Below are 27,607 nucleotides of genomic sequence, written 5' to 3' on the forward strand. Positions count from 1 at the left end.
AGTTAGGTACTACGTATACAAGCAAATATTATTCTTGAATTGTAACGTTATTCCCCCTTTCAGCTCTCTCTTGAAGGCCACCAGGAAATGTATAAGCCTGGAGGAAATCCCTTTGACACCTTGTCATGAACTGTTAAAAAAAATGGAAAACTTTTGTGATGTCCTAGGAGATACCATCAAGGATGATTTATGTAAATCTTGAAACTGGGGGAAGTTGGTTGCTTAACTACTGAATTTACACATAATCTTCTACCTAATCTTTCACAGGCTGTGACTATTATTGACCTGTCAACCATCAGACATGAAATCTGGCCTGGATTTCTGTTTTGTTATAGAGTTCTCAAGGCAATGAACAAAAAACGCCATTGGAGTGGCAAAAGAATCAAGAAACAAGCCATGATCTGCAAGGCAATGTCTAGAAAAAACAAGCCAAGGTTAGTTTAATCAGAGTAGATTAAAAAAAAGTTCAAATGGGCTATAGAGAAAATCCAGAACTCAAATACTGGAACTACCTTTGCTGATCAAAAAGATGAGTTAGTTTAGAAGCTGAATTAGGCAGAATTGTCAAACTAGAATGTTTAGAACTACAGTATATCCAGATCCAATGGCAGCTATCTGGAGAAACTTCATCCTATGCATGAATAATCCTTTATTCACAAGAAGATGCTGAATGTTTTTCTATGGAGCCCAACCTTCATTTGCCTATACTCACTGAAACTCCATGGTGTTTTGATATTGTCCTCCTAATCAGATATGGAATATTTAATTAAATTTAATTAATTTGACTTCTATGTCGCCCAATCCCAACCAAGCCATCAACAACATCAGAGTTGACACCAGCCATAGAATAGAAAAACTCAAAGAAAGTTCAGAAGATGTGGAGAGATCTGGCCCATAGAACTGCCAAGAGTCGGACTGAATGGATAACATTATCATCTTCACTGTTGTTAGACATTTTGAACGTTGTTCTGAGCACTCAAAAGAAGAGGGAGAAAGGGAAGGAGAAGGAGGAGAAAGAGGCTTGTTTGGAAAATATTAAACCAGGGGCATTTCAGAAAAATAGGGTCTTGCAGTGGGTTAGATAAATCTTGGGTTTCTGCCAAGCTAATTATCTGGAATTGAACATTAATGGAATGAGAAAATGAACAAATGTTCTCCAGGATATAGTCAGATTATTTTGGCAATGCTTATATGTCTAAAATATAATGCCCTTTTTCCATGCTACATGATGGGGTTCATGAATTACTTCCTGCCACTTTGGCCTTTATTTATGCAAAATTTAAAAGGACATATCAGGATTTCCTTGAAGGACTTGGGTCATTAGCGTTGCATCATGTCTCCCTGGACTGTATATAACTGTTGCTCAGAAAGCAAGAGAACATCTTAGAGAGATCCAGCTCATCTGTCCACCACTTCTGCCCATCCAGGAGAAGAACATCACAAGGTGAGTGGCTGAATAGAACCAGATATGGGAGGCATACAAACATAGCAGTGATATAGTCTTTATGAACAAAAGTTATATTCTCCCACTAGTAGAAGTATTATTAACCTGGTTTAGTTACAATATCTGCTTCTCAGTGTCTCACAGAGAAAAACAACTGAGACTTTATGATAAATCAAATGCAAAACTTCATTTGAATAAGAACATTGTAGTATTGCCAGAATCTTAATTCATTATATTTATTTACAGTGAATTTCAATACATGGAAAAAGACTAAATGAAAAAATATTCTGTAAAACATGTCTACATTTCTGACAGCTAACTGTTTATTTGTTTGTTTGTTTGTTTGTTTGTTTACTTACTTACTTACTTACTTACTTACTTACTTACTTACTTACTTACTTACTTACTTACTTACTTACTTACTTACTTATTAGATTTGTATGCCGCCCCTCTCCATAGACTCGGGGCGGCAATTGTAGCTTCTTCTCAGGTTAAGAAAGAAACTGATATTCCTGATCCTGATGTTTAATATGAGGCATAACCATAATTTTGTTGGTAACATCTGACAATATTCATAACTTTGCTCTAAAATTTATAAAAGAAATTACTCAAGAGAGATCTGGGACAAGATCTGCAGTACATGATGTTCTGCTGGGATCAGTGGGTTCAGGTTGTCCCAAAGGAAACTGGACTATGCTTTTCCTTGAAGACATTTCGCTTCTCATCCAACCCATTTCTTCAGTTAGTTTCTTGGATGAGAAGCAAGATGTCTTCAAGAAAGTCCAGTTGACTTTTGAAAAAACACCATTGGGAAAACCACAGCAATAGCCTTTTAGACTTATATAGTGCTTCACAGTGCTTTATAGCCCTATCTAAGCAGTTTACAGAGAGTAAGCATATTTCACCCAACAATCTTGGTCCCCGTTTTACTGACCCTGGAAGGATGGAAGGCTGAGTCTATCTTGAACCTACTGAGATTCGATCTGCCAAATTGCTGGCAGCCCGTGATCAGAAGAAGTAGCTTGCACTGCTGCACCCTTAACCACTGCGCCACTGAGGCTCTTGACATGGATGGTTGAGAATCTCCATAGATCATCGGTTCAGGTTTACTCTATACAGAGTTGACCTACTGAAGTCAGCATATATCAAATATACAGCTTCTTCAGAATCCAAATAAGGGGAGAGCAGAATAACAACTGCAATTTAAACAAGAAAAACACATGTTCTTCTTCATTCACTTTCTTCAAAGAATGGCAATTAAAGAATACCCTTCTGGTATTTACTGTTTCTTTCTATCTTTGAAGGTAAATCGAAAGATGGCACTGCTCACTTACTTCAGCCTCTGCCTTCTTGGCATCTTCTTTGCTGGTCCTTTCCTTCAAGGTAATTCTTTTGATATATTTCAACACCATTGGATGGTTGCCTTTTAATGCCCATCAGGCCTTTTTTTTAATAGCATGGGAAGCAAAAATTGTTCTGACATCTTAAATGATAAGTGTCCAATACATGTTAAAGTGATACTAACCTAACCATGACTATGTTTCACAAAAATAGAGATATAGGTGGTTTTCAGCAAAAGGTTTCTAGACAAGGATACAATTATAACATTACACTTTCAGGAATTAAACATGGAAATTTTAGCATCTAATATTTATCGACTACCACTTAATTATGATGTTCAGTGAAGGACTGCAAAACATTTTACTATCACACTGTGGGCTTGGCTTATTTTGTGGGTGTGGCTTTCCAATCATGTGACCAGGTAGGAGTGGCTTGACGATCATGTGACCAGGGGGTGGCTTAAAGGTCATGTGACTGGCTTAAAGGTGGCCAACTTGATATCACTCACATCAAGGGTTTGGGTTAGGGTGTGTGGCCTTTTCTCGCCTCAAAGAGATACGATTTCCCTATTTACTATTACTGAACATCCAAAATATACTAATTAATTCTATGTATATATATGCCATGTGTACATATATATTACACACAAAAATATCCATTATGTACACACAAAAATATCCATTCTGTACTGTATAAACGGTATGTGTGTATATACACACACACACAGCTCTTCTAAAATTACACAGATTCAACCTTATTTACTGTGATAGGAAAAGCATACCCAGAGCCTAGAAGGGGAAAAAATGGAGGGAAATCAAAATTTTTCTACCAGTTCTGCATATCTGACCATACCCGTAGGAGCCCATCACTGATGATGTTCCATCATGTAATCCATATGTCTGGACTACATTAGCCAAAGTTGAATTAATACATAAACAAACACCTGGGTTCTTTTCCATTATATGGAGAGGTCCTTTTGATCTTCTATAATTTGCCTTGTGAGGCCCAGGTATATGAATTCTTTCTGGTGCTCTCTTGGTTCTAGGCTAGAGAGTCAATATTAAGGAAAGGACAAGAGATGTGGACTAGAGTTGGATATCTCATTCTAGATTCATCAAAAGTCAAAAGAAATTAATTATTCTCTGAAGCTAGAAGAATTTATTTATTATATCAATCTTCAAAAATAAAAGGGTATTTACATTGGTGCATTACAAACGCTCATCCTCATTTTTTTAGGCAATATTACCAATATTTGGCACAAGTCCATTTTTATCTGCCAGTTCAGACCCACTGAGGATGTGGGCACATGCATACACACAATAGTGCGCACACACACACACTTTTGAGCTGCTCAGGCACAGGCCTCACTGAAGCTTTGATACGTCTGCTGGGCCGTTTTTTGCTGTTCCCAGCTTCATGAGGCTTTCCTGAAGCCTGGGGAGAGCAAAAATGCTGAAAATCCAGAAATCCTGACATAGGGCAACACCTCACATGCTCTCAAATATGTCTCTATGTGCCACCTGTGGAATGCATGCCATAGATTCATCCATCACTGATCTAGCATGATATTCTCTCTTCTTTTTCACTGCCCTCCTTAAATGAAGTAGAGACCAACGTATACTAAACCCTGGTATCTCTGGAAAAAACAATATGAAAGGTCAATAATCCTTTCTTTCACACAACGGATCCGAGTCTCTGGAGAGGGGCAGCATACAAATCTAATAAATTATTATTATTAATTATTATTCTCCTGAATTGTCCTGTTTGGTCACCAGGAGAGGAAATTGTTTAATTAGACATCCCAGTCCAGCAAGATGTTTCCTTTGTTCCCAGAATTCTATATGGACATTATGTCCTTCTGTCTTCTAATATTCCTTTTCATCACTTTCTTTCAATGCAGTGGAGGCTGACACCTGTGCCAGGGAATGGCTGCAAAACCAAGGCAACTGCTACGCATATTTTGATCAGAAGTTGACATGGCATGAAGCAGAGGTAAGAAGTGTTTCTCCCAATCAATGTCTACTAGGTATATAGAAAATATAGAAAGAGGATTGTAGGGGGCTGGATAGATTGGAATTGTCTCTGTTACAGATTTTGATTCACAATATATATCCCACCATCTTATATTTGAATCACATATATTCTTTACCAACTTTCTAATTAAAAGTACTCTTAAAGTTGGAGCTGGAAAGAAAGAGGCTTTAGTGTAACTGCAAGATTAGACCACGTTGATGTGTAAAATAAACATCTCCCAATAACCCTTAGAAACATCCTTTCAATAATTGTTGAACAAATGATTGACCATATTTGGAATTCCACAAAGCTTAACTCAACACATGGAAAGTTTCACTATCCAGGTGTTGTCAAATAATCATATTGCTTTTGGCTTTCTTCAGATTGAGTGCCAGAGCTATGGCCGTGGGGCCCATCTTGCCTCTATTCTTACCAAAGCAGAGACGCTCCTGGTAGCTGAGCACATATCCACTTACCAACGCGAATTCAGTAATGTCTGGATTGGACTCCATGATACCCGTCAGGTGAGATCATCTGATTTAACTCTGCCCTTATTTCTCACTACTAGGAGTGGCACAATGTTTATTGACTTGCTAAATCCTATAGACTTCTCCTCAATACTTCACTACAAAAATACTCATGTAATCATAGATAAATATTTCCAGTCCATATTTAGACAAAGTTCTTATTCTCTGAAGCACATTTTCTTTCCACAGACTGGGAAATGGAGATGGGCTGATGAATCCACTTACAACTACAAATCTTGGATGAACTACCAACCAGATAACTATGACAAAAATGAGCACTGTGTGGAGCTGCGGCGGTCCACAGGTAAGTAAACATCCCAGAACTTCTCTGAACTTCTCCAAGAGTTTCCAACTTCTCTCAGCCTATGGAGAATCATAGGCCAGCAATATATTTCTTCATGATCTAAGAAAGCTAGAGACAAGGAAATTTATATCAAGACCAAAAGACATAGCTGAATTCAATTAGATAACAGTCTATTTTCTTTTTAAAACTTTAGCTTTAGTGTTGCAATAGATACATTTTTATAGTTGCAATTTTTTTCTCCAGTTTTAAATGATATACCATGTTTTCCCAAAAATAAGACCTGTCTAATATTTTTTGAACCCTGAAATAAACATTTGGCCTTATTATTTTAGGGCATGTGGAGCAAGATGGAACTTCTCTTGCCATCTTACTTGATTTCCAGCTCAGTCTCCCTAACCTTAACCAGAGCAAATGGTATTTTCGGGGAGGGCTTATTTTTGGAGGAGGGCTTATTTTCAAGGGAAACAAAGTAGATTTGAAATTGGTTGTTAAATTGTGTCTAATTCTTTTTCAGCATTATTTCAGAGGGAAATTACTTTAGGATGAAATGAGTAAACATCTTCATATAGTGCTATATAAGAATCAAATGTTCCTATAAATTCAAAGGATGGAATTGAAGCCAAACTTCAGCTTTCCTAATTTGTCTCAAACACAGACATATAGAATGCAGAGAGTCCTTGACTTATGCCCATAATTGAGCACAATGTTTATTTTCCTAAGAGAGACAGTTATTAAGTGAATGTTATGGCCTTTCTTGTCACAGTTGTTAAGCAGATTACTGTAGTTGTTAAGTTAGTAGCATGGTTGTTAATTGAATTTGGCTTGTCTTTGCTTATCAAATGATCATAATAGGTGATCACATGACCATGGGAACTGAAATTTTCATAAATATGAACCAGTTGTCAAGCATCCAAGTTTTTGTCATGTGACCATAAGGATGCTGCAGTGGTTATAAATGGTTGTAAGTGTGAGAAATGGTCATTAGCCTCTTTTTTCAGTACTGTTATAACTTCAAATAGTCACTAAGCAAATGGCTGTAAATTGAGGACATTCTATGGTAAATGTTTCCTGGAAATTATTCTCATTCTTCTAAATCCTGTACTTTGGAGAAAGAAAGAAAAAGTCTTTTTCTTTCTTTTCTTTTCTTTTTTTTGCAGCAAATAATAATAGCACTTTTCTCGTTTCTATTTTAGGCTTTAAACTTTGGAATGACATTCAGTGCAACACACGCAATGCCTACATCTGCAAACATGCATTGTAAAGATGACCAAAACTTCTCCCTGTGTTTCCCAGGAGACTGATGTGATGGGCTGCCTTCTCACTTATCTTATTACTTCCTCACATTTTGCATCTTCTTCAAAACCTGAATTTACAAGAATTGCCTCTGTGGTTCTTTTGAACTTTTCTCATGATTTTCGCACAGTACAATATCAATAAAAATATTCTGAAGCAAATATTTTCTGAAGTTGTCATTCTTGGTTTATTTATACTCTTCCCCAATAACAACATGAAAAGGCACACAAGATACCTTTTATTTTTCTCAGTTGTGAAGATGTACAATTAATATGTGTTGGTCATTTATCCAATGTCTACTTGAATCTCATCTTCTACATATCTATTCTATTAAAACCATGGACTTTCCTCCTATCTGGAATTTTGCTTTCTTTTGCATTTTGAAGTCCAGGGATAACCCAAAAGCTCTGATAAATGTTTCTTGCATTGCAAGATTAATATTTGTTACCTGGGTAGATTTTCTTCCATCTTTTTCTATCATATTGTGAAATAAAAAACAGAGTCACCACCATCTATCTTTTTTTTAAATCCTAAAATGTTCCTAGTTCCAGATAAAGTTTTAGCGAGCCTTTAAAGATGCTACAAATTGGCTTCGGAGATTGTTAGTAGACATTAAGAACATCTATAGACAATCAACCAGTCCAAAAGAGAAAAAGCACCTCTCCAGCAGTAATCAGCACTCAGATAAGCATAAATTTACACCAAAATCAACTTCAGACTAGAGATCAAGTAAACAATACCCCAATCAAGAAACTGCTAAAGAGTGAACATCAGTGTACAGCTCAACCAAAGAATCTCTAAACCTGTCCCTGCCCAAACTGATAGGCAAATCACAAGACAATAAACTGACAGCATTCCTTATTAACTCTGATGGTGTTACTAGTTAGGGTAATAAAATGGCCTGCAAGAAAACAAGCAAGCTCAGACAGCACCAAGGATCCTGTTTTGTCAAAATAGGAAGCACCATATCCACCCCCGTCCCAGTTAAAAGCGGAGTTCCCCAAGGTAGTGTACTGAGACCAACGCTCTTCATTCTCTACATCAATGACCTTTGCGATTACATCACAAGCAACTGTGTCCTCTTTGCCGATGATGTAAAACTCTTCAACACCACCGATAACACAACTACTCTCCAAAAAGACCTTGACGCTGTTTCTGAGTGGTCTAACACATGGCAACTCCAAATCTCAACTAGCAAATGCTCTGTCCTACACATTGGGAAGAAGAATCTGAACTCCAAATATGAACTGAATAATCAAATTAGCACAGATAATCCCCACTCGGTTAAAGACCTTGGTATACTAATAACAAAAGATTTAAGTGCCAAAGCCCACTGCAACAATATAGCCAAGAAGGCTTCAAGAGTTGTAAACCTAATCCTACGTAGCTTCTGCTCTGGCAATCTCACACTACTTACAGAGCTTACAAAACTTTCGCCAGACCCATCCTCGAATACAGCTCATCTGTTTGGAACCCATATCGCATTTCAGACATTAACACCCTTGAAAATGTCCAAAGATACTTCACCAGAAGAGCCCTTTACTCCTCCACTCGAAATAGAATACCCTACGAGACTAGAGTTTCTATCCTGGGCCTAGTAAGTTTAGAACTAAGACGCCTTAAACAAGATCTAAGTATTGCCCACAAGATCATATGCTGCAATGTCCTGCCTGTCGGTGACTACTTCAGCTTCAACCACAACAACACAAGAGCACACAACAGATTTAAACTTAATATTAACCGCTCCAAACTTGACTGTAAAAAAAATGACTTCAGTAACCGAGTTGTCGAAGCGTGGAACTCATTACCGGACTCCATAGTGTCATGCCCCAAACCCCAAACACTTTACCCTTAGATTATCTACGGTTGACCTCTCCAGTTTCCTAAGAGGTCAGTAAGGGGCGAGTACAAGTGCACTAGAGTGCCTTCCGTCCCCTGTCCTATTGCTCTCCTATATCTCCTATACCTTTCTTCTATTCCTATATCTCTTCTTCTATTCTTTCATTGATATGTTATATTACTTTATCTTCTTTTCTATTATTAAAATATTATTAAAATATTATAGATATATTTTACTATGAGTATCTCCTCTATAACCTTCATCATGTATTTTACTATGTGTATATAGATATATACCCACTAAAACCCTCATTGTGTATTGGAATAAATAAATAAATAAATAAATAAATAAATAAATAAATAAATAAATAAATAAATAAATAAGTAAATAAATAATTATTAGAAAGCAACACACACTGGAAACATTAGGTCGAAGCAAAGGAATGTTATTTTACAAACTCTTGCAAGAAATAATTCAAGTCTAAAGCATTTTCAAGATGACAGATTGTCCATGTAGGGAGTATAAAAAAGCCTCTGGGAATCACTCCAGGCATAAATCTTCACTAATTAATGGTTTTTCTCACTTCACTCACTTCACTCACTATTCAGAGCTAAACTATCTTCTGTAAAAAAAAAATCAGAAACAGAGATCCAGGAATTCAGGAACAGTCTTTCAAAGCATCATCTTGAAGATGAACGTTGCTTGCCACACCTCTTCTCCCATCAGCCATCGTATATATATAAAGTTTGGGTATGGCTAAATGTCCCATAGACTTAATCAATTTTTTAGAACCCCTACTTGAGAGATATTCATGTCTGGCTCTCATCCTTCTGACACTTGCATCTAAGAGAGGGTCCTCAAAGTCCCCATCGTCCTCTGACTCAGACAATACCCTAACTGGGGTGGTGGTGGTTCTACAGTCTCTGGCGGATATCCAGTCTCCAATTCTCCTTCACTCTGACTCTCAGACTCAGATGGCAAGAACACTGGCCTGCGATGCCAGTATTTCTCCATTTCTTGGTCCTTGAAATCCATGACCAGCTGGGCTAGACATGGATCACTCAGAACAGATTCCTCATATCTATGGAGTGCAACACGACAGTTTCCCATTTAGTTTGATTCTAATAAAGTCAAGCTATTCTACTAGTTTTTCTCATCATTCCTATCACCCATTTCCTCCCATGTTGACTGTATGACTGTAACTTGTTGCTTATATCCTAAGATTTTTATTAATATTGCTTATTTGACCCCTATGACAATCATTAAGTGTTGTACCACATGATTCTTGACAAATTTTATTTTATGTACCCTGAGAGCATATGCACCAAGACAAATTCCTTGTGTGTCCAATCACACTTGGCCAATAAAAAAATCTATCTATCATCTATCTATCTATCTATCTATCTATCTATCTATCTATCTATCTATCATCTATCTATCTATCTATCTATCTATCTATCTATCTGAGATTCAGAAACTGGACATTCCATAGCTACCTTGACCCAAAGGTGACTTTTCAAGAGGCAACTGGACTTTCTGCCTTTTCTTTGAAGACATTATCATCCAAGAAGCTTCTTCACCACTTCTATTCCCTACCATCCAATTAGAGCTGAAGAAGCTTCTTGGATGAGAAGTGAAATGTCTTCAAAGAAAAAACAGTCACTCCTTTGAAAAAGCATCTTTGGAACAACCATGACCTGGATGATTGAGAATCTCCATAGACATATAGCCATCTTGTTGCTCACTTCTTCCTTAGTGTTTATTGTGTTCCTTCTCTTTAATGAAAACTTGCTCTCTTTATCAGATAATAAGCAAATTGCAAGCTATGTCAATGAACCTAATAGTAACAGGGACCTTAAAAATCAACTAAAGAAGATAAAATTTAATCTTTCCTATCCTAACCCCAGCAGATGTTGTCATCTAGATAGACACTGTTGCCTGTTTCTTATTTGAACCCTATGACAATCATACTTTCTGATTCTTGACAAATGTATTTTTCTTTTATGTACACTGAGAGCATATGAACCAAAGACAAATTCCTTCAGTGTCCAATCGCACTTGGCCAATAAAGAATTCTATTCTATTCTATTCCATTCCACTCTATTATATTCTATATCATTATTACTGTTGTTGCTATCACCACCACCATATTCATTTTGATTTTCTTTTGATATTGTATACATGTAGTTGTCAACCTATGACCACAATTGAGCCTAAAATTTATGTTGCTAAATGAGAATTTTTAAAGTGGATTTTGCCCATTCTATGACTGTTAAGTAAATCACCATGATCAGCGGACTGCCATCTTCGGCACTATCGGTGCACCCACCGAGGCTGTCAAGGGTGTGTGGGTATGAGATTTAGCTTCTGTGCATCTGCAGCAAGTGAAATGTCTCGTGAAGCAAAAAAATGGCAAAAATCATCGAAATCTCACTCGCGTGAGCATCTTCACTCAAGATTTCACTTGCTGCACATGCGCAGAAGCCATATCTCATTTGGGCGTGGGAGGGCGCGTATTGGGGACATGCAGCTGCATGAGCATCCTGAAAATTGCTACTGGAACATAGCACTTTACCGTTCTGGTTGAAGGCCATCATTGACCATGATTCTTAAATTAATAATACTCGTATAATTGTTAAATTAATTCCCCATTGACTTTGCTGGTCAGAAACTTGCAAAAGAGGATCATATGATTCTGGGAGGCTGCAACCATGATAAATTTGAGTCACTGTCAAGCATCTTGACAGAAAAATCCAAAACCACACAGAGCTCTGTTATAATAATCAAAAATTTATTTAGAGAAAAAAACAGTAGACATAAAAAGTATGTCTATTAACCAGATATGTATACATATATGGGATCGCAAATTAAAACCTGCGATACCTTACCAATGAGTACAATGATATATTTATAGTATTGAATACGACATCGACCGCCCTTTTCCTATTGTCTACATTTGGGCATATTATTCAAGCTCAACTTCTTATTTCTTCATGTTTCCTCGGAACCATGGATCATACTTGGTTTTTTTACTCTATGAAAGTTCTTTGGCCTAAAACTGACACCGTGAGCAATCTATTTCTTAATAAACATGTTTTTCACTGTCTTGTGAAATTTCCTAACTGGTTATGCATGCCAAGGTTTAAAAGTTCACTTTTCTCTCTAAAATATATGGAACATAACATTTTCAGGCCCTATTCTCTCTAGGTGTTTCTTACACATCTGAATATAAATCATGTTACGATGAGGATGCCACAATGTTCATAAGTGTGAAAAGTGGTCATAACTTACTATTTTCAGTGCCATTGTAACTTTGAATAGCCAAAAATGAATTTTTGTGTCAAGGATTATCTGTATTTAGAATTAAGGATTCTGATAAATCACACAACTAAATCAATTGGTTTGGAACATGTTAAAACCACTTCTGCATGGGCACACGTACAAACTTTCTCCATCTACCCCAGATGTAGAGAATAAAATTACCATAACCTGAGTCACCTGAATTGCGTCTGGAGAACATTTAATTGTGGATAATTTATTCAAATCATAGTCTTTTTACTGGTGTAATAAACAAAAAAAGGATTATAACACACATCTATCTCTTCCTGGTTGCTAGGTAGGGATGGCCATGGTGGGTGTGGTCTAGTCAGCCTCCTGCACCACAGTGTGGGGAGCCCTCACTTAGATTTAGATGCTTTCCTCAAGCCTCTGGGAAGGCAAAAACAGCCTCCATAGGATCTGGAGTCCCTGTGGAGACCAGAAACAGACCTATTTCCAGCCTTCCTGATCTTCCAGTAGGCCTGTTTTTCACCCTCCTTGACTTTCCATGCACGTCCTACACTGACCTGCATCGAAAACAGACCATGTGAGGACTCCTGAAAGGGGGTGGAGTGGGAGGGGCCAGCCAGGAGTGGAATTGGGGGGTTCTCTGAATTGCACAGAACCCAAGCTAGACGTTCTGCTGCAACCCACCCCTAGCAGCCCAGCCCTGACCTTTACACAAAACGAAAACTTGTGAGCTGGTTCTCTCAGCAGCGCCATAGGCACCACCATCTTGTTTTTTTAAAGTAGTACACATACATGTGCACACAGAAAGTGCACCCATGCCACACAATTACTGCACACCTGCACAGCACATCCCTGAGCAAATCAGCAGCAAAACAAACCAGAAACCACCCCTGATCCAGTGCCCTTTAAAAACATGATCATGAAATTGACAAGATCTGAGAGTGTAGAAGCTCCACGTGAAATAATAGTACAGTGATTTCTTAAGACGGGATATTCCAGCTACTGTAGATCTTTTCCTCATGTTTTGAATCTCTACATAATAAGAATAGAACAAAACACAACAGAACAGAAGAGAATAAGAACTTTATTTTCACATTGAATGTACACTAGTTGGCAAATAACAATAAAGTGAAATTTTGTTGGCTACAGCTCTCAAATGGGCACCACCTCCAGTATACACTACATAATATAGCTGAATAAATAAATAAATAAATGCAGATGAACTTGCAGCCTTTGCCTTGTAAGGCAGAGAATTAACCTCTAAGCTACAGTATCCAATCCCTTCAACTCTGTACCAGGGAAGGGTTATATGTTTTTTATGTCGGATCACCTTGGTATATTGAAGGAATGTCACAGCTCCTTTTTGCCTCTAGGCCCAACCATCAAATCCCAGTAAGGGTGTGGCTAGCTGATGAGGCCAGAACAAGGCCAAAATGGTGCCATCCTAGTCTCCCTTAATTTAAAATTTCAGCAAAAAACATGTGATACATACAGAATATAGTTGTCGGCTATGAATAAATTAACTGCCTTGAAATGGCCCTGGGTTGGGCCTAGAGGCAAAAAGGAGCTGTGACGTTCCTTCAATATACAAGGGTGATCTGACATTTAAAAAAAATTAAAAAATAATAATAAAATAATTAAAAAAAACATATATATATGGTTTCAAACCACACCCAGCCACCAGTATTTATAGAAGGAAGGCAGCTTAGGTCTCGCAGTGTTCGCCTTGCCTCTAGGCCCAATCCAGGACCATTTCAAGGCAGTTAATTTATTCATAGCCGACAACTATATTCTGTATGTATCAAATGTTTTTAGCTGAAATTTTTTAACATTAAGGGAGACTAGGGTGGTACCAGTTTTTTCCCAAACGCCATCACTCTACTAAACAAATAATTCCCTCAACACTGTCAGACTTTTTACTAAATCTGCACTTCTATTCTACTAGTTTTTATCATTATTCCTATCATCCTTTTCCTCCCACTTCATTGCTTATTTGACCCCTGTGATAATCATTGTGTTGTACCACACAATTCTTGACATATGTATCTTTTTCTTTTATGTACGCTGAGAGCATATGCACCAAGACAAATTCCTTGTTGGTCCAATCACGCTTGGCCAATAAAATTCTATTCTATTCTACTCTATTCTATTCTATTCTTATAGATGTCGACTATAAAAAAGCTTTGCCTTAGAATATGGCCCCTAGAATGGCCGAGAGGCAGAAAGGAATAGACTGCCCTTCTCCATAGACTCAGGGGGGCTTACAACATGTAAGAAAACAATACAAAATAACATTGAAATCCAATTATAAAATTTATACTAAATCTGAATGTTAAAAGCCCTATAACTACAATTATAAATTTATAATAAAACCCAAATATTAAAACTATACAGCTAAATTCATCCATCACAATCATACTATAGGCTGGAATAGAGTGTCACGCACAATGGCCCCAAACCTACCGGTGGAGGTGTGTTTTTAAAACCTTCCAAAAGGCAGTGAGAGTGGGGGGAGTGTGAATCTTTGGGGGGAGTTCATTCCAGCAGCCAAAGAGAAGGCCTTTCCGCCAGAGTCTTCCAGATAACATTGTTTGGTTGACAGAACCTAGAGAAGGCCAACTCTCTGGGCCCCAACCCACAGAGGGATACATCAGGCAGGAGACAGTCCCTGGTCCTAAACCATGAAGATTAGGGTCGATAAAATTGATTTGCCTGCCTTCTTCTGCTGATTTATCTGCCTCACTGCATCAGAACATAATTAAGACCCCAATGGATGCTTTGAAAACACTAAGGACATCTGAATTGTCTTCCAAATGGAGAACTCATGAAGTGGTAACATTTCCATCTTACTAACTTCTCCATTTCACCTACTATGACAATATCCAAAGTTGTTGTGAGCCACTCCGAGTCTATGGAGAGGAGCGGCATACAAATCTAAATAATAATAATAATAATAATAATAATAATAATAATAATAATAATAATATCCTGGCCATTTGGACCTTGGACACCACTTTTGGACACCAAAATATTAGGATATTAGCTGGAAATTTCTTCTTTATCCATATTTGTTCCTTCTTCTGCTTTTCTTTTATTGGATGAGTCACCATTAGTGATTGTCAGGACCTTCAAGGTTACTTCCTCACCAGGTTAACACCTTCACTAAATCCTCAATATAATGGGGGTTGGGATATATTAACCTTAGTGAGAAAAATGCCACAAGGCATTTTAGCCATTTTGAGCTGATAGATGAGTAATGAGAACAGGCTTTATGTTTTTTTCAATGATGGCTCTTTAGATCTACAAGATACTGTGTGTTTCAAGTGAGAAAATGACTTTGGCCTTTCTCCTTCAGTTTCTTTTATAAAAGTCAGAGTTCTTCCTTCCTTCTTCTCCTTTCCCCACATGGGGAAATTTTTAAGAGGCAGTCTTTACTGTATTTTAGAACAGTTAACTACCTTAATGAACTTTATTCTTCTATCTGGACCTTAATGATGTGTTGCAAAAAAAAACAACCCCAACCTATAAATGAGTTTGGTTATATTCTGTTTTATATGTGTGTGTGTGTGTGTGTGTGTGTGTGTGTGTGTGTGTGTATCAAATCCCAGTAAGGGTATGGCTAGCTGATGAGGCCAGAATAAGGCCGAAATAGCGCTATCCTAGTCTCCCTTAATTTTTTTAAAAAATCAGCAAAAACATGTGATACCTACAGAATATATTTGTCGGCTATGAATAAATTAACTGCCTTGGAAATGGCCCTGGGTTGGGCCGAGAGGCAAAAAAGGAGCTGTGATGTTCCTTCAATATACCAGGGTGATTCGACACAAATAACATGTAACCCTTCCCTGGTACAGAGCTGAAGGGATTGCATACTGTAGCCTAGAGGTTAATTCTCTGCCTTACAAGGCCAAGGTTGCAAGTTCAAGTCCCAGTGAGGGTATGGCTAGCTAGTGAGGCCAAAATAGATCTATCCGAGTCTCCCTTAATTTTCAAATTCAGCAATATAAGATTGACAAAATAAATAAATTAAATTAAAATGAATTGCCAGAATAGGAATAACACCATACAAAGGAGTGTGGTGGTGCTATGCCAAGAGGAGCTAGAGAACAATCATGTATTGCAAATGGTCCACAATGCTTCCATGCCTTCAATTTGTTCAAAAATGGCTGCCTGACTCTCAGTGGCTTCCCTTGTTTCATTCCAGGAATTATAAAGGTCTCCAGAGAGCATGCATTTGGATCCTTTATTTTCCTTCTAAGCATACTATGTAGCAGAGTAACCCATCTAAAACTGCCATATTGCTAGACCTTTACGCTTCTTCCAGCTGAGTGGAAAAATCAAGTCACAATAACATGAACCTCTACAGATGTCTTACCTTCTTAATCTATTATTATCCTGAATTCTGTTCCCCACTTCCACCCAATCTTCTTGATTCCTCTCATAAAATTGTATAAATATTAAAATTAGAAAAAGAACAGGAGAAAGAAACAAAGATGTCTTATGCAAAAAAAAATATTAAGCAAGAAAACAGAATTTTGTCACAGAACAGGACGCTCTTGAGTTGAACCAACGTTGAATACTTTCTGACATTTAAAGTTAACAGAATGAGGAAAGTGAAGACATGTTTTCACAGCAGAACTGATCGTCTTCGTTTGATATCCATTCTCAAGTCAATGGTTTCAGTTGCGTGTACGTTCTCCAAATAAATCACAATGCCCTTTCATCATTGCTTCTGATGATTGGGTTCACAAATTACTTCACACCACTTTCACTTTTAGTTATGCAAAAGTGAAAAGGTCAGACCAGGATTTCCTTGAAGGACTTGGGTCATTGATGTTGCACCATATCTGTCTTGGGCTCTATAAAACCATCGCTCGGAAAGCAAGAGAACATCTGAGAAATCCAATTTGATTCTCCACCACGTCTGTTCCTTCAGAAAGTGAAGAACATCCCAAGGTAAGCTGTTGGAGAAATACGATTCTTACTAAGAGGGCTTCTTCTCAGTGATAAAAGGTAAAGGTTCCTCTTGTACATATGTGTTAGTTGTTCCTGACTCTATGGGGCAGTGCTCTTCGCTGTTTCAAAGACAAAAGCAAGTACTGTTTGAAAATGTCTTCATGGTCATGTGGCTTGTATGACTAAACACCAAATGTGCATGGAATGATGTTACCTTCCCACCAAAGGTGGTCTCTATTTTTCTGTTTGCATATTTAATGTGGTTTTGAACTGCTAGGTTGGCAGAATCTGGGATAAGAAACTGGAGCTCTTTCCATTATGGAGCACTAGGGATTCGAACTGATGAACTGCCAACCTTTTGATTGACAACCTCAGCATCTTAGCCACTGAGCCATCACATCCCCCTTCTAGGTGGTAGAAAGTATAGAAGTATAGAAAGGAGTTCAGGCAAAGTAGTGTTACAAGGATTTCTGTAAACCCTTAAATATAAAAATGTGAAACACAGTTTAAACCATTGTTGCACAACTCCCATTAATTTGTAAGACTGGGGAACCCTGGTATAAATTATAAATTATAAAAAGGTAACATTTGAACTCTTCTTATAACTATATGAGTAATGAGCCATCCCTTGTTTCTTGGTGTCGGTACAAAATGATTTTCCCGCTGATGTCGTCTTTTAACCTTTCTGACTAAGAGTCTTCTCTTCTTTCAAACAATTAACCCATCAAGCTTTTCCAGATCAGTCAAAGTCAAATAGAAGTAGCTATCTAGCACAGCCTGGGTTCATGTCATTTAGAGAAGTGGTTCACACCTATATTTTTCCAGATAGTTCTTTGAGTTTTGACCTCATATATCATCTTGCGATTTCTTTCCAGGTCCCACCCAAAAGGTAACCAGATCTGATACTGCTTAGTTTTTCATGACCAGTCAAGGCTGTAGATACTATTGTTGTGAATAATTTTCATTTGATGTTAATATCAATGAAATTAAATCCTAGATTTATTTATTCATGCATTTATTTAGAGGACTTATATGGCTGCCTATCTCATACAATGACTCAATTTTGTCTTGGCTCCACTCACAACTTTTAAAACAAGGTCATTGTGGGGACCTCTCAAGTGATAAACTTGACCCTCAAAACTGATGTTTTCCTTCCCTGTTTTATTCTTTGCTTACTACACCTGCTGCTCAATGCTCATGATTAATTTATGTCACACTGATTTCAACGGACCTGATCCATTGAATTACATTCAGTTCCAACTCTACTAAATATATAGCTGTTATGGGAGTCAAGAAAGAAGAAAGCAGCATTAATTTAAAAAGGAAAATAAACATGCTTCCTTTTTAGCTTTGGATTGATGGCTGTTGGACAAGATATCTCTTGTATTTAGTATACCTTTATTTCTTTGAAGGTCAGCCAGACAATGGGTCTCCTTGCCTACTTCAGCCTTTGTCTTCTTGGCATCTTCTTCACCAATCCTTTCCTTCAAGGTAAGCTCCTTTGACATATTTAAATAAAAGTCTATCATCAACATGCTGTTTCATTTTTAAAAAATATAAGAAGCAAGAGTTTCTCTGATATTTTATAGTATAAGGGTCTCATTGATGTCAAAGTGATGGTGATGAAAGGTCTTCAACTTTTCCTTTCATACTTGGTATCTTCTTTTTATATATATAAATATTTTTATTAATTTTTATAATATCAATAACAATATGCTCAGTGTTTAAATGCCCGCCACCAGACAACATTCATACCCCTCCACCAAAATGGGGACATATTTTGTATATAACATTTTAACTCAAGATCAATATATCTATTTACATATTATAAAGTGATTCTAATTTATTCTTTATAGCTTGGTCTCGAATTCTACTGATCACATATCCTCTTACCTTGTCCCATCGTCCCATCAGTTCCTGCAGATTGGTTTTATTAACCAAATTCATCCTCTTATCCATAATCTCAAATTGAATGTGATCTACCATGTGCCGATACCAATTTTGTATTGTCCATTTTGTCACATCCTTCTAGCCTAGGACTATTACCACTTGAGCACTTTCTATCACTGCTTCTTTTATTTCTCTAAATTCTCCCATCTCGTTCCTTTAAACTAATACCGCCATTTCCTTTGTAATTGTTTATTGTATGTTTCACATTCTATTAGTGTCCTCTTGCACTTCTTTCCAAAAGTTCTGCACTACTGGACATTCCCAAAACACATGCATAAACATCCCCTTATCTTGACACCCATGCCAACAAGTATTCTTAACATTCTGCTGAAAGTATGCAAGTTGAGCACATACTTGGTATCTTCTTGAGTTCTTCTAATTGGCCACTGGGAAGAAAATGTTGAATTACACCACCTGATCTAGAAAGATGTTTCTTACATTCTCAGCATTTTATATAAACATTGTGTCATTCTCCATGTTAAACTTTAAACAGTGAAAGCTGACACCTGTGCCAGGGAGTGGCTGCAAAACCAAGGCAACTGTTATGCCTATTTTGATCAGAAGTTGACATGGCATGAAGCAGAGGTAGGACATTCAACGTCTTTTGTAATGAATGTTTTACACATTTATGAAAAACATTGCAGAATGATGAATAGGTTAGCATTATCTGTCCTTCAAATCATGAGTTACAATAAATAATGTATCTTGCCATTCTGCATTTCAAACTTAGGTATTCTTTACTGAAACTGAATAAAGATAGTCTTGATCTTTTAGCTGGAAAAAATAATTTTAAATGTAAGTACAGGATTGGATTATCCGGGTATGTAATATTATCATCTTCCAGTAAGATTTTAAAATCTTCAATTCACATGAATGACTGCAGGAACTAGATATGTCTAATTTAATGAAAAGAAGGACTAGGGGAGACATGATAGCAGTGTTCCAATATCTTAGGAGTTACCACAAAGAAGAGGGACTAAAACTATTCTCCAAAGCACCTGAGGGTAGACAAATCAAGGAGAGGAGCAATTTACCACTAAGGAGAAATTTCCTGACAGTTAGAACAATTAATCTATGGATTAGCTTGCCTCCAGAAGCTGTGAGTACTCCAACACTGGAATTTTTCAAGGAGATATTGGATAACCATTTGTCTGAAGTGGGTTTCCTGCCTAACCAGGGCATTGGACTAGAAGACCTCCAAGATCGACTTTGGAAGTCAACTTTGTTATTCTATTCTATATTGCAATAAGGATTGACCACATTTGGAATTCTACAAAGCTTAACTTAACATGTGGGAAGTTTCACATGTCCTGATGATCACAGAAGTCATATTCCTTTTGGCTTTCTTCAGATTGAGTGCCAGAGCTATGGCCGTGGGGCCCATCTTGCCTCCATCCTTACCAAAGCAGAGACGCTCCTGGTGGCTGAGCACATCTCCACTTATCAGCAAGAACTTGGTAATGTTTGGATTGGACTCCATGATACCCGTCAGGTGAGATCATCTGATTTAACTCTGCCCTTATTTCTCACTACTAGGAGTGGCACAACGTTTATTGACTTGCTAAATCCTATAGACTCCTGCTCTATACTTCACTACTAAAACACTCATATAATTATAGATAAATATTTCCAATCCATCTTTAGACAAAGTTCTTATTCACTGAAGCACATTTCCTTTCCACAGACTGGGAAATGGAGATGGGCTGATGAATCGACTTACAACTACAAATCCTGGATGAACTACCAGCCAGATAACTATGACAAAAACGAGCATTGTGTGGAGCTGCGACGATCCACAGGTAAGTAAATCTCCCAGAACTTCTCTGAACTTCTCCAAGAATTTCCAACTTTTCTCAGCCTATGGACAACAATAGGCCAGTTGGTCCGTCTATCCAATCAGCAGTTATAATACATTTTCTCAGGAGCTAGGGAAGCAAGAAAACTTAAAATATGTCCAAAATGTTTAGTTTAATTTCTTTAGATAACTGATTAGAGTGCGTTTTGCTTGAAAGATGTTAATTTCAATATTACAATTAGTGTTGGGCGAACCCAACAAAGTTCGGGTTCGGTTGGTTCGGGCGAACTTGGCGGCAGGTTCGGGCAAGTTTGTCAAACCCAAACCCAAACCCAAACACTTCTGGCCCCGCCCTCCCAGAAATAGGGCGGTGCGGCTCTCCTGTTGCGCCCATTGCCGAGGGCATCCCGCAGCCGCCTGTCTGCTTTTATTTTTACGGAAAAGGCTCAGACACCACAGCCGCGCCTTTTCTGTAAAAATAAAGGTCCGCCGCAAAGGGAGCGGGGAGCCAATGTGGATTACAGCCGCACGGGTTCGAGGGAAGAAGAAATAAAAGAAAAAGAAGGGAAAGGGGGCAGAAGGTTTCCCGTCCCTCCTAAATCCTTTCAATGTCCCCTTCTCGGCATAGCAGGCCTACATGAGCCTTGCTGGGAAATAAGCGGCTCAACTTGGTAACGTGATTTTGCAAACTCTTGATGAGGCGGTGCGCTCCTGCGTAACCCCCATTTGTTTCAACTTTGAGTAAGCAGTAGCATCCCTGCCTTTCGAAGCCTGCCTCATAAAATGAAGAGAGTGGGAGGCTTCGAAAGCTTCCCTCCCTCTTCGTTTATTCTCCTCCCTTCCTTATTTTTCCTCAAACCCAAAAGGTTGGGAGCCAGCTTGGTTTCTTTGCTTAACATCCACCCCAATGCTGGGTGAAAATGACAGGGGGTGGCGAGGAAGAGGAGCCAGGGAGAGAAGGCAGGAAGAAACAACAGCAGGAGGTATCCCAGAGATCTCAACATCTGGCCCCTTTCCTCCCCTGCTCCTCTTCCTCGCCGCCCGCTGTCGTTTTCATCCAGCATCGGGGTGGATCCGAAGCAAAGAAGCCGTGGTGGCTCCCAACCCTTTCAGTTCTGAGGAAAAATAAGAAAGGAAGGAGGCTCCATCAAGTGGGCGAATCGGCTTGGGGGGGCAGGAGGGGTGACCCCAGATCTGGAGCCTGACTTCCCCCCCCCCCCCAGCACTTCACCTCCCGCCAGGCAAGATGACTCGAGAGGCAGGTCCTGCCGGCCAGTTATTCAGGATCCCAGCCAGCAGCTTCAAACGGGCGGTGGGCAGGAGAGGGATGCGGGGAAGGCTCTTTGAGAAGCCACCTCTGGAAGACTGAAGAGGTGGTTGTATCTCCCTGCCATGTGCACTCACACACCCCATGAAGGTCCAGGGCGCAAAGTTGGAGGAGGATCCCGGGGAGGAAGGATGCCAACAGGAGAGGAAGGGGAAGAGGGGGAAGAGCTATATTATACTGGCATCCTTCCTCCCCTGGATCCTCCTCCAACTTTGCGCCCCGGACCTTTGCGGGGTGTGAGTGCACAGGGCAGGGAGATACAACCACCCCCTTCAGTCTTTTTGAGGCAGCTTCTCAAAGAGCCTTCCCCGCCTCCCCCTCCTGCCCACCGCCCACTTGAAACTGCTGGCCAGGATCCTAAATAGCCGGCCGGCAAAACCTACCTCCCGAGTCCTCTTGCCCGGTGGGAGGTGAAGCGCTGGGGGGGGGAGTCAGGCTCCGGGTTTGGAGTCGCCCCTCCTTTCCCACCAAGGTGAGTCGGCGGCTTCAGCCTCAAAGCCCTCCCCGCCTCCCCCTCCTGCCCACTGCGGGGTTTGGCACGAATGCCGAACCTGAACACAGACTTCTGGAAAAGGTCGTGTTCGGTATGCCGTACACCATAAAATCTGTGCGAACCCAACTGTGCAAGTTCGGTTCACCCAACACTAATTACAATGGATATCTTGTCGTGGTTGCAGTTTTCCCCCCAATATTTGAAATTGGTTGCTAAATTATATGTAATCATTCATCAACATTATTTCAGAGAGAATCATTTGGTCTAATTTTAGGATGAAGTGGGTAAACATCTGAAGAGAAAGGGATAAGATGTAGTAGTTCAAAAGATGGAATTAAAACCAAACTACATTTTTCTTAATTTCTCCCATCATGCAAACACATATGCATATATGTATGTGAGCTGATTCCTGCAGATCCTACACATTTGAGAAAAAAATAAAGTCCTTTTCTTTATAGCAAATAATAATATCAACATTTTTCTTATTATTTCTATTTTAGGCTTTAAACAATGGAACGACATTCAGTGCAACATACGCAATGCTTATATCTGCAAACATGTGCTCTAAAGATGCCTGAAGCTTCTCTTAATGCTTTCCACAATGCTAAGGTGTTGCCTCCACACTTATACCATGATGTCTTTGCATACTGCAGAAATATGATTCTCTTCCAGCCTCTTCAAAACATCAACTCCCAAGAGCTGCCTCTTTGGTCTTCTTTTGGATCTTTCTCACGCTTATGCACAGTGCAATATCAATAAAAATATTCTGATGCAAATCTTATTTGGAGTTTTCATTCTTATTATTATGATCCTCCTCCCCAGTAGCAATCTGCAAAGGAGAACAAAAGCACTTTTGTGCATCTTGATCAGCAACGTGCATAGGTGTAGAATTTATGCATGTTGCTCATTTATTTAAAAAAATTGGTTCCTATTATTTCCAATTGTGTCTTGAATAGCTTCCATCCTAGCATCTAGCCAACCTACCCTTTCATCAATTTTTTAAATTTCTTCCTTAGTCCCTGTCAAAGTTTCATAATTTCAGTCTATTGACTCTTGCATCCTGATCATCCTTTCTTGTATTGCTGTCAAAGTTGAAAGAGTCTGTGCATCCTGCTGTCCTGTTATCTTATCACTGGGAGTTTGAGGAGTTAATGGGGGGCCAGGAACTGATAAAAAGATTCATACTTCACGTCACATTACATACGAAAAAAGTATAATAAACAATTGGAACCAAATAAAAAAGCAATATTACCCAGCAACTCCAAAGTGGATAGCCTCTTTGGAGGCTGTAACCTATCCAATCTTGTGGACAAAGGACAAGCTAATTAGATACCAACAGATTTTAGATGAAAATAATGACTTATTACCCAAACAGATTCTGATGACCAAGTTGGATTGGATAAATTATCTCCAAATCAAGTCAAAATTTAAGAAAGATAAAAGACACTTTGGTTTCCAAAATTATAATGAGCTTGACAAGATCCTCCTGGGATCAGAGGTTAATATCATATCTAAAATTTACAGTTTACTTCTTAAACAACTAATGGTAGAGGAACAAGTTAAACCATCAATGATAGCATGGGCTCAAAATTTCGGTTACCCCATATGGGTATACTTAAACGAATCTGAGAAACTCTGGAACTTAAACTATAAACTTACATTGGCAACTCCGTACAAAGAAAATCTTTATAAGATGATTTACCATTGGCACTTTCCCCTAGCACATATAGCAAAGATGTTCCCCAATATCTCACCTCTTTATTGGAAATATAAAAAAACAATTGGAACATACTATCACTGCTGGTGGACATGTCCAATAGCAAAAAAATTCTGGAGGAAAATTAAACTATATCTAGAACAAATTACAAAACAAATCATTCATTTAAAATCTGAAATGTTCCTGCTAGGAATATGTAAACCAAAATTTAAAAAAAAAGACAGATACTTAATTTTGCATATTCTAACTGCAGCCAGAATACTAAATGCCCAATACTGGAAGGAAAATAATATTCCCTCTACTTTACAACTCATAAATAAAATACATGAATGTGCAGAACTAACAAAAATGACTTATGAATTGCAAGACAGAGACACATCAGACTTCTACTCAGCCTGGGATCATTGGTATAATTGGCTGAAACATTACAAATATTCCCAATAAAAATTAATTAAAACTGACAAGTTCTCTTTCACCTTTCTTAGATATATTCCAAAAGAGACAAATCTGAAATAATATATACAAGAGAAACTGTGAACCTATCGATAGATGGCTATCCAAAAACTGTGGGACTGCCTTCTGCCGCATGAGTCCCAGTGACCAGTCAGGTCACACAGAGTCAGTCTTCTTCAGGTCCCGTCAACTAGACAATGTCACTTAGGGGAAAAGCCTGCTCTGTGGAGACCCTGGCCCTCTGGAATCAGCTCCCCCCAGAGATTTACACTGCCCACACTCTCCTTGCCTGCCGTAAGAGTCTCAAGACTCATTTATGTTGCCAGGCTTGGGGCTATTAGATTTCTGCCCAGTAATGGTCAGCCAGTGGCTTATTTTGTGGGTGTGGCTTAAGTGTCATGTGACTGGGTACGGGTGGCTTGCTGGCCATGTGTTCAGGTGGGAGTGGCTTGAACCACCATCGTCATTCAAGTGAACTGTTAAATCCTCGACTTACAACCTTACCAGTGTTGCTCTCTGGGGTGATAATTTGCTTTTTGTTTCCGACGCTCTCCTTCCTGAGTCACCCCCCTGCCTCAGGCTGCTCAGCTAGGCAAATGGATGCTGCCAGAAGCATAAATGCTGCCAGCACCGCTTCCACCCACACCTTCTGCTTGCACCTCAGGTGGGAGGTTGCCACGTGAGGCTGGAAGGGAGCCGGGCAGGAGAGGGGAAGCTCGTTCAGGGCCTGGAAGGAGGAAAGAGGGAAAAAGCAAGGAGCACAGATGTGGCAGCTGCAGCAGGGGAAAAAAGGAGAGCCGAGCCAAGACCAGTAATCCAGGAAGTGACAACTACCAATCAGCTGGAGCTGTGCACGCATCTTCATTTCCGCCGGTGGAACAGTGTTCCACCCTATCCTACCTGCTGCCCACCCCTGTTTTTATGGTCTTTGGGTTTTAGATGATTAATTATTGATTGGATTCAGGATGTTATATATTGTTATTTTATATGTTGTAAGCCACCCTGAGTCCTTGAAGAGGGGCGGCATAAAAGTCTAATAAATAAATAAATACTAAATAAATATTTTGTTGTCATTCTGACTGAGACACAACAATTGTATTCTCTACAACTGAAATTACTTGATGCTTTTTTGGCTATCATAAATGAAAATAAATGTGTACAATTTGTGGCGGAGGGATGAAAATAGTTGTTCATCCTGAAATTCTCTGTCCTTCACATTGGTTAAACGTGCAAAAATGTCTTCAAAACAAATTAGGTTTTAGAAAAATATTATTTACAACAATAAAAAAAGTATTACTATTAACAAGAGAGTAGCTAAAAAGAAACCCAAATGGAAATAATAGCAGATCTTCTCACTTGTGATGGCGAACCTATGGCATGTGTTTCATAGGTGGCATGCAGAGTCATATCTAAGGGCATGCGAGATTTGCCCTATGTCAGCTCCAGCGCACATGTACATACTGGCTAGTTGATTTTTGGCCTTCAGGAGGGTAAGGGAGGCCATTTTTGCCCTCCCAGAAATTCAGGAAATGCAGGTGATGAAAAATGGACCCATGGGCATACCAGAAGTTCAGAAACATTTTCAAACATCCAGTGGCCTTTTGCGTCTATTTTTCACCATCTGTAGCCTCCAGAGGTTTTCTTGAAGCGGTCCAGGTAGGGCCGCAACTGGTGCACCAGGCGAACCTGGGCAAATGCCCTCCTCACCACAGCTGAAAGATGGTGCTCTAATGAGAGCTGTGGGTTGAGGAAGATGCCCAAGTTGCAGACCCTCTCTGAGGGGGACAATAATTCCCCCCCCCAGGGTAATGGACGGACAGATGGAATTGTCCTTGGGAGGCAAAACCCACAGCCACTCCATCTTATCAGGGTTGAGTTTGAGTCTGTTGACACCCATCCAGACCCTAACAGCCTCCAGGCACTGGCACATCACTTCCACTGCTTCGTTGACTGGACATGGCATGGAGATGTACAGCTGGGTATCATCAGCATACTGATGATACCTCACCCCATGCCCCTGGATGATCTCACCCAGCAGTTTCATGTAGATATTAAATAGCAGTGGGGAGAGGACCGACCCCTGAGGCACTCCACAAGGGAGAAACCTAGAGGTCGACCTCTGATCCCCCACTAACACCGACTGTGACCGACCAGAGAGGTAGGAGGGGAACCACTGAAGGACAGTGCCTCCCCCTCCCAACCCCTCCAGCCAGCACAGAAGGATACCATGGTCGATGGTATCGAAAGCCGCTCAGAGGTCAAGAAGTACCACAGAGAGGTCGCAACGGCACAATCCGGTCAAGAGCCTCTGTCTCAGCCTTATTCCAGGCCACAGCAAGAGACTCTGCTGAACTGTGGACGAGTGCATCTGGTATAACCCCAAGTGCCCTTTGAAAGCCCTCTGGGGTTTAAGTTTATTAGAGCTTTGCAAACATTGACAATGATGTGTAAGTAATATGGTAATTCATATGGTGAAATTTGTTAAGTTCACATTATAGTTTCTCTCATCAAATATGAGAGTTCCCTTTGCAGCCCTGTTTCTAACAATACATAAAGTATTTAGTTTCATAGTAGTGCCCATGTTTAATTCTTTAATCAATTTCTTGTTTACCCTCATGGTACGGTGGCAATGAAGGGCTACCAAATTTCTTACTACCACACTGTGGGCATGGCTTATGCAGGATGTCCTGCATTTTCTTTCAGCTTCTTTCAGTGCAAATTGGGTGCTCTGCGGTGGAGCTCCATTTCTGCTACCCCACTGCGTCCCCCCCCCCTCGGTCTGGACAGCAGCCCACCCCTGTACGGTGGTTTGAATGAAGTATTGCAGGCTGATTCTGCCCACAGCCAGAAGTTCGATCCTGACATA

At 39.4% G+C, this 27,607-nt stretch overlaps 2 protein-coding genes across 2 annotated transcripts; both read left to right on the forward strand.

The window, feature by feature from the left end:
- Positions 1-2,759: 2,759 nt before the first annotated feature.
- Positions 2,760-6,924, forward strand: LOC139175960 (C-type lectin Cal-like). The gene is made up of 5 exons (XM_070767380.1): positions 2,760-2,827; positions 4,686-4,777; positions 5,182-5,322; positions 5,515-5,629; positions 6,823-6,924. Exons 1-5 carry the CDS (start codon positions 2,761-2,763, stop codon positions 6,888-6,890), a joined length of 483 nt encoding a protein of 160 aa, XP_070623481.1. The 5' UTR covers position 2,760; the 3' UTR covers positions 6,891-6,924.
- An 11,506-nt stretch (positions 6,925-18,430) lies between these two features.
- LOC139175792 (C-type lectin LmsL-like) lies at positions 18,431-23,336 on the forward strand. The gene is made up of 5 exons (XM_070767081.1): positions 18,431-18,497; positions 19,450-19,541; positions 20,308-20,448; positions 20,641-20,755; positions 23,072-23,336. The coding sequence occupies exons 1-5, from the start codon at positions 18,431-18,433 to the stop codon at positions 23,137-23,139; spliced, it is 483 nt and encodes a 160-aa protein (XP_070623182.1). The 3' UTR covers positions 23,140-23,336.
- Positions 23,337-27,607: the final 4,271 nt, after the last annotated feature.

Source organism: Erythrolamprus reginae, chromosome Z, assembly GCF_031021105.1.
Source record: "Erythrolamprus reginae isolate rEryReg1 chromosome Z, rEryReg1.hap1, whole genome shotgun sequence".
Lineage (NCBI taxonomy): Eukaryota > Metazoa > Chordata > Lepidosauria > Squamata > Dipsadidae > Erythrolamprus > Erythrolamprus reginae.